Source organism: Limulus polyphemus, unplaced genomic scaffold, assembly GCF_000517525.1.
Source record: "Limulus polyphemus unplaced genomic scaffold, Limulus_polyphemus-2.1.2 Scaffold1955, whole genome shotgun sequence".
NCBI lineage: Eukaryota > Metazoa > Arthropoda > Merostomata > Xiphosura > Limulidae > Limulus > Limulus polyphemus.
In genome coordinates, this window is record NW_013667565.1 from 1 (window position 1) to 6,363 (window position 6,363).

Here is a 6,363-nt window from a genome sequence, read left to right on the forward strand (position 1 = left end):
AATTTAGCTTTCATCCTTTTCTTTCTATTAGTAAGAACTCTCCCATATTAGCCTAACTTATCCATTCCTTCTTTAATCATAAAAGAAATAGAGAATTTAGCTTTCACCCTTTCTTTCTATTAGTAAGAACTCTCCCATATTAGCCTAACTTATCCATTCCTTATTTAATCATAAAACAAATAGAGAAGTTAGCTTTCACCCTTTTCTTTCTATTAGTAAGAACTCTCCCATATTAGCCTAACTTATCCATTCCTTATTTAATCATAAAACAAATAGAATTTAGCTTTCACCCTTTCTTTCTATTAGTAAGAACTCTCCCATATTAGCCTAACTTATCCATTCCTTATTTAATCATAAAACAAATAGAGAATTTAGCTTTCACCCCTTTCTTTCTACTACTCAGAACTCTCCTATATTAACTCAATTTCCTTGTGCCACAGAGTTCTGCAAATGAACATAAATCCTGCATGGTTTAGAGGTTAGTGTGCATAAATCCTGCTTGGTTTAGAGGTTAGTGTGCTTTACTGTGAATCTGAAGGTCTGTGGCTTGCATTCCCAGGCCAAATACTGGTTCATTTAGAACTTTTCACGTTTAGAAGATGAACTCAAGTAGATATCTTAACACAAAGATTAATAAACATATTAATTTTAGAACATAGGTATAATTAGGATACTTAATTTTTTATAGCTTTGGGATTTTTTCTTTTTTGAAATACGAAAGTAGCTGAGAAATATTAATCTTTGGTGGTTGGTTTATGTAGATAAATAATTAAATTTCCACAACATTTTAGGAACTATAAACAGAATTTTTCTTGGAAATTAATATAACGAGTTTTTTTCCTCATTCAGGTCATTACAAGGGTTTCATGTATTGTTTTTGCATCCAAGTGTTTTTATGGAAAACAAATCTTAATAATTATCATGCAGCTTAAATATTTCTTTAAGAAAAATAAAATCATACGCATTTACCATGCTAAACTTGCTTATTAACTTTTATTTACCTTAGAAAGCTTCATATAACTTTAGCAAAGAACAGAAAATTGTCCTAGAGCCTTCTCCGATATTAATATTTTTCACATTTCCTTAAATAATGTTTGATTTTACTTCCCATTATGAATAAAATGCTTCAGGAAGATTTGAAAAGATTACATTATTACACAAACTTTTAAACCATTTCTTCACATTGCTAGGAAGGTCATGTTCCATTTTATTTTGGACAATAACACTCCATAGCATGATATCGGCAATTGTAAGTTCTGATCCTACTAGGAAGGTTTGTTTTCCTAATTTCACATTTGCCGTTTTAAGTACTCCCTGTTTCTCCTTATTGTTTCCGTTGATGAAAGATGAATGAATGACTTCCAAAAAGAAATCTATTTCTGTGGCAGTAATGGGATCTCCATCATCATAACCTGGAGTAACAAATCTCCCCAGATACCTTTGGTGAGAAAACAAATACAGGGATGGATTGTTATATTGGAACATTACTGAATTACTAATGCAACTGAAATGGAAAAGAAAATACATTCAAGACATGGAAAACTTATGACAACTTCATTTGCCAATTTAAATTATTAATTTAAAATCACACATTTTTTTATTCAGTTACTTTTACAATTTCCTTATATTGTTAAATATATTTCTGTTTAATAAATGTTTCTCATTCAAAAAAAAGTTGATTTCACACACACACACTTGTGTTTCTTGTATATTTATGTCATTATTTTTTAAAATAGTATATTACACATGGAACATGGCGTTCAATGCACAGAACTTTGTTTTAAAAGTGGGAATTTCTATTTTAAATAATCAGGAAATCAGTAAACTATAAAATACTGATTTGGGCTGCAAGACACATGGCTATAAAACCCAGATGGGCTCCAAACTGATGACAGTCAAAGATGACAGTCAAACACCCACACTTGTGGTTAACTGATTACATAATTAACACCAAAGGTTAAAAAATATGGTGGCTTAAACTTTTGACATAATACTTTTTTCAGTTGAATTAGATGATAAAGTTACACTTAACGAATAGAAATCCTTACAACTCACTCTAAAAATGGTATTATTTAATTAACTACTTTATCGTTCATAAAATTTGTGCTAAATAAATTACTACTCTCTGATCTTATGCAGTGGTGCAATGTTGACACAGCAGTAGTATGATATTAGCATGTACTTGGTAGTGACAATATAATTTTATAATACAGTATTATTGCTTTAGTAACCCATTATTATATTCAAATATTTACAAACTGACGATGTAACAGACCGAGAATCAGTGATGGTATAATGTGTAAAATTAAGTAATTTGTCAATTAATTAATTACTGCAACAGTGCCACTTTTTACTATGTACAGTTTTTAACACTTGCCTCCATCACATACACTAAACTGAAGATAAGTAAAAAAAAGAGCAATAAAAATATAAAATTAATTATAATTATGGGTGAATCACCTAAAAACCCTGATCAGTAAGATGGTCGGTATGCATTTTCATGTTAGCAACAAATGATTTAGCTGTTTTGAATATGCACCTGGTAACAAACATTTGTTTATTTTCTGCTTCTGAAAGCATCTAAGCAACAATGGTCAAGCCCTTCAATTTTTAACTTACTTGTGTGTACCATGGTAACAGGAAGAAAATTCAACTTAAGTTTTAAATAAAAACAGCCATTCAAACCTTTTTAGTAAAGTACATTAAATATTTTCATACAAGAACTGATATATGTTTATTTATTCTAAATATTAATTGATAACAAGTGATAAGCAGCAATTTAACAATTACTAAACATTATGGCCTAGCCTTTATACCTTGTGATAAAACTGTGCAAATAAAGATCTTGGATCTCTTATAGTTTGAGCATATGTTGTAAAGAAAACATAAAAAAAACAACAAAGGTTTGCCTGTGCAGGGTTTATGTTCTTCTAAAACTGAGAATTGGTGAGTAATTTCATTGGTTAAAAATCATATACTGTGTCATAATCTTCTACTTGTGCCATTTCCATGATCCTGAAATCTTACCTCTAAAATATTATATTTTTATAGAATGTTTTAAACTTGAAAAAAAATTGTATTTGAAATACAGTAATGCTATAATATTTAAAAATATTACTTAATTTCTAGAAAACATTATTAAAAACAAAAACATTGGAAAGAGCCTGTTTAAAATTGTAGGTTATAACAGCTAATATCATGATCTTCTTGAACTTTTTTAAATAGAATAATAGAAAAGAAACACGAATAATTTTCAAACAGCAAAACTGCACATACCTCACAATATTTACTTCACCCAGTATTGATGACTGCTTGATTGGGTTAACCATCAGTTCTGGATCTTTTTCAACTAGAATAAGATCACAAGTAACATGAAAACCATGATAATATACTATGTACATTTCCAACACATCAAAGTTAATAAGTTTTTGTGCATACAATTTTTCTTCATACAAATAAAAGGATTACTGTAGTGATGAACAATTAAAAAATCCTACTGATAAAAATTCAATATATAAAGCTATAATTTAGTTTCATATACAAAAATTAGGTATACTTTATAGCCAACAAAGAATATGTGATTCATCTTTACAGCATTTTATAATAATTTCTTCAAAAATAGAATAAATGGTTTAGAGGGGGAAAAAAAAAATCAAATTATCATTTGCTACATGTTTTGTATAACATAACACTTAACATTATCATAAAGGAAAATCTTGAGTAACAGGAATGACAGATTTGCAAACATAAAAATTAATTACATGCCTTAATGACAAGGGCACTTGAAATGGATTATTCTATGATACATACACATATTTTTGTAACACTGAGTATCAGCACAGTTAATGCTTTGAAAACATGAAAATATTCATGTGAAATGTGCTAGGTAAAAGAAGTCAATTACCTATGTACTGACTCTTAATCACCACACTAGACACTTATCTTGGACATAGTATTGTACCCATATTTAAATTCAATCATTAAAACATCCTCATTATACCATATTTCCCAGGTAAGCTTGAGTTGCTTATCATCTTTAATTCTGCATTGCTAATAGTGTTTAGGACAGCTAGCAATATCTAATATTCACAATAAAACAGAATATAGGGAACCTAAAATAAGTTCTTTTCAAGCCAGGTATAGAAAAGCAACTCAACAAGTTTTCTCTGTATGGATTGATCTTTATTTAATATTTACTTTAAATAAAAGAGATGTTTCTATCAGTTATTCTATACAGTTTCTTCCCATGTAACATTATTAACAGTTCGAAACTAATGGGCAATAACTGAATTTATTAAAACAGTACTGGTACTAACTGCTGTTATCATATTATTTGGAAAACCTTTTAGTTTAATGCTGTATTTCTGTTATTTCTCAACACATAGGTTATATTATTGTTAGTATGAGATCTATTTTTCAAAATGTTAGTTTTTTCCAAGAGATTTAGAACTAAATTTCAATTATTTTGGTTATTTTTTTTTTATAAGCTAATGTCAAATAACATACCATCCTTCCATATTACTGTGATAACCAACTGGCAGTCATTTCTGTCAGAATCTGTCACAGCATCTTCAAGACTTCTTATCTTAGGTGGAAAGTTAGTTAATGAAGAATGTAGATGAGTAGACAGTTTTACTTTTATCTTTTGTCCTAGTAGATTTCGCATTATCCACACACTCACTGGAGGGTAATTTGGACTTGCAGTAATGACAATATCCTTCACCACGCAAACCTAGTTAAGGAGGGAAAAAATGTGTTACATTGTATGTAAAACATTCTAATGTGTTCTTTTACTAGAGCTAGTTGATTAGTTGATTTTGCTAATCGATTAATTGCTGAAATTGTGAACAACTCACATTCAACTACTTTCATGAGATGACTAAAAAAAGCAATTAAAAACTAATCCATTGTTCTTTAATGACATGGATAAAAAACCAAAAACATACAATGCTAAAAATCGGTTTACAATACCTATGGTAGGCAGAGCACAGATATCCCATTGTAATGCTTAACAACAAAAACATAATGGCAATATTTCATTTACTTGGATAGTTGGAATAATCAGAAACCCTATTTTTGATTAATTGATTTTGAGTTGTGACACTACTTGATTAATCTGAACGAACTTGAATTAATCAAAAATTCAAAACTGCAATATTTTGATTGCGGGATAGTTGGGATAACTGGAAGTTAACATTTCTCTAAACTGAATACGTATTTCCAATATATACTTACCTCCCCTCACAGAAAGTTTTCTCGACTAATATTGCCCTTTACTGGTGCAACTTTTTGCTTGCAACTAGCCTTCATATTCCCACTTATTTCTACATACTAACATGCAAATGATTATGCAACAACCCTCCACTAATAGGAGTGTGGCACTACCCCTATCATAACTAGCACGCTCTTTAATCTTGCAGCTGTTAACAACTTTGAGATTGGTCAGATGACACCAAATCACACCAGAAGTGAGAAGGACAGGTGGGAAATGTGAGTGAAGGTAAGTATTTATTAAAAATATATTTTCAGTTTAGGAAGATGTTAACTTGTGATATCTTACACCTGCTCACAAAAAGCTAGAATCCCACACTCAACTGATGGAGGGCCGATGAGAAAATGATCTCCCTTTAGAAAGTGCCCAAGAAACACCATGGGGAATGAGAAGGAATTACAACAACACATCCATGGGAGACCATACCACTTTTGAGCCAGGTATACTCTTCACACTTTGGTGATGTGTCACCAAAATTACAGAAATAATGGGATCCCTTGATATAGTGCTAGGGTGTGACAGACTGTAAATGGGAGTTCGATCTCAACCAACAACCTGGTGGCATCTGAGATTGTACATCAGGTCTACGGTAGGAAGAGTCCTCTACTTTTTATCTCAAAATTGGGTAATGGCAAGGAAGAGGAGCTTTCATACTAAGATCCTGCCTCTGCAGGCATGCATCTCTAACACAACCAACACCAGATACACCGGGAACTGACATCCCATAGGAAGGTGAAGGGCCCAGGCTGGTGTTCATTGCCAGTCCAAAACCTGGCAGCATTGGAAATTTTTTTGTCCAGTCTGCAGTAGGAGGAGGAGGGTACTAAATCTTACACCTGTGGAAACACAGGTGTTTCATCCAGCTCCAACCAATACCAGATTCACTGGGAACTGACATCTAGTAGATGGTAAGAGGAGGGATGGATATATGGGTTTGCATCTCCAGTCCAAAGCCCGGCAGGATTGGGAATTTATCACCCATTATATGGTAGGAGGAGAGTGAGGACTTATGTGGCTGATCTGGCTCCAACCAACACTAGATCCCTGGGAATTGACATTCGCCAGACGGTAGGAAGGAGGGTGCCTCAGCT

General features: G+C 31.9%; 1 protein-coding gene across 1 annotated transcript in view; it reads right to left on the reverse strand.

The window, feature by feature from the left end:
* Positions 1–974: 974 nt before the first annotated feature.
* LOC106465472 (aminoacyl tRNA synthase complex-interacting multifunctional protein 2-like) overlaps positions 975–6,363 on the reverse strand; it is a 25,338-nt gene continuing 19,949 nt past the window's right edge. The window contains exons 3-5 of the mRNA XM_013925701.2: positions 4,507–4,732; positions 3,277–3,349; positions 975–1,438 (exon numbers count right to left, since the gene is read on the reverse strand). Coding sequence (XP_013781155.1) covers positions 1,111–1,438; positions 3,277–3,349; positions 4,507–4,732 — 627 coding nt within the window. The 3' untranslated portion in view covers positions 975–1,110. The remainder of the gene's footprint in view (positions 1,439–3,276; positions 3,350–4,506; positions 4,733–6,363) is intronic.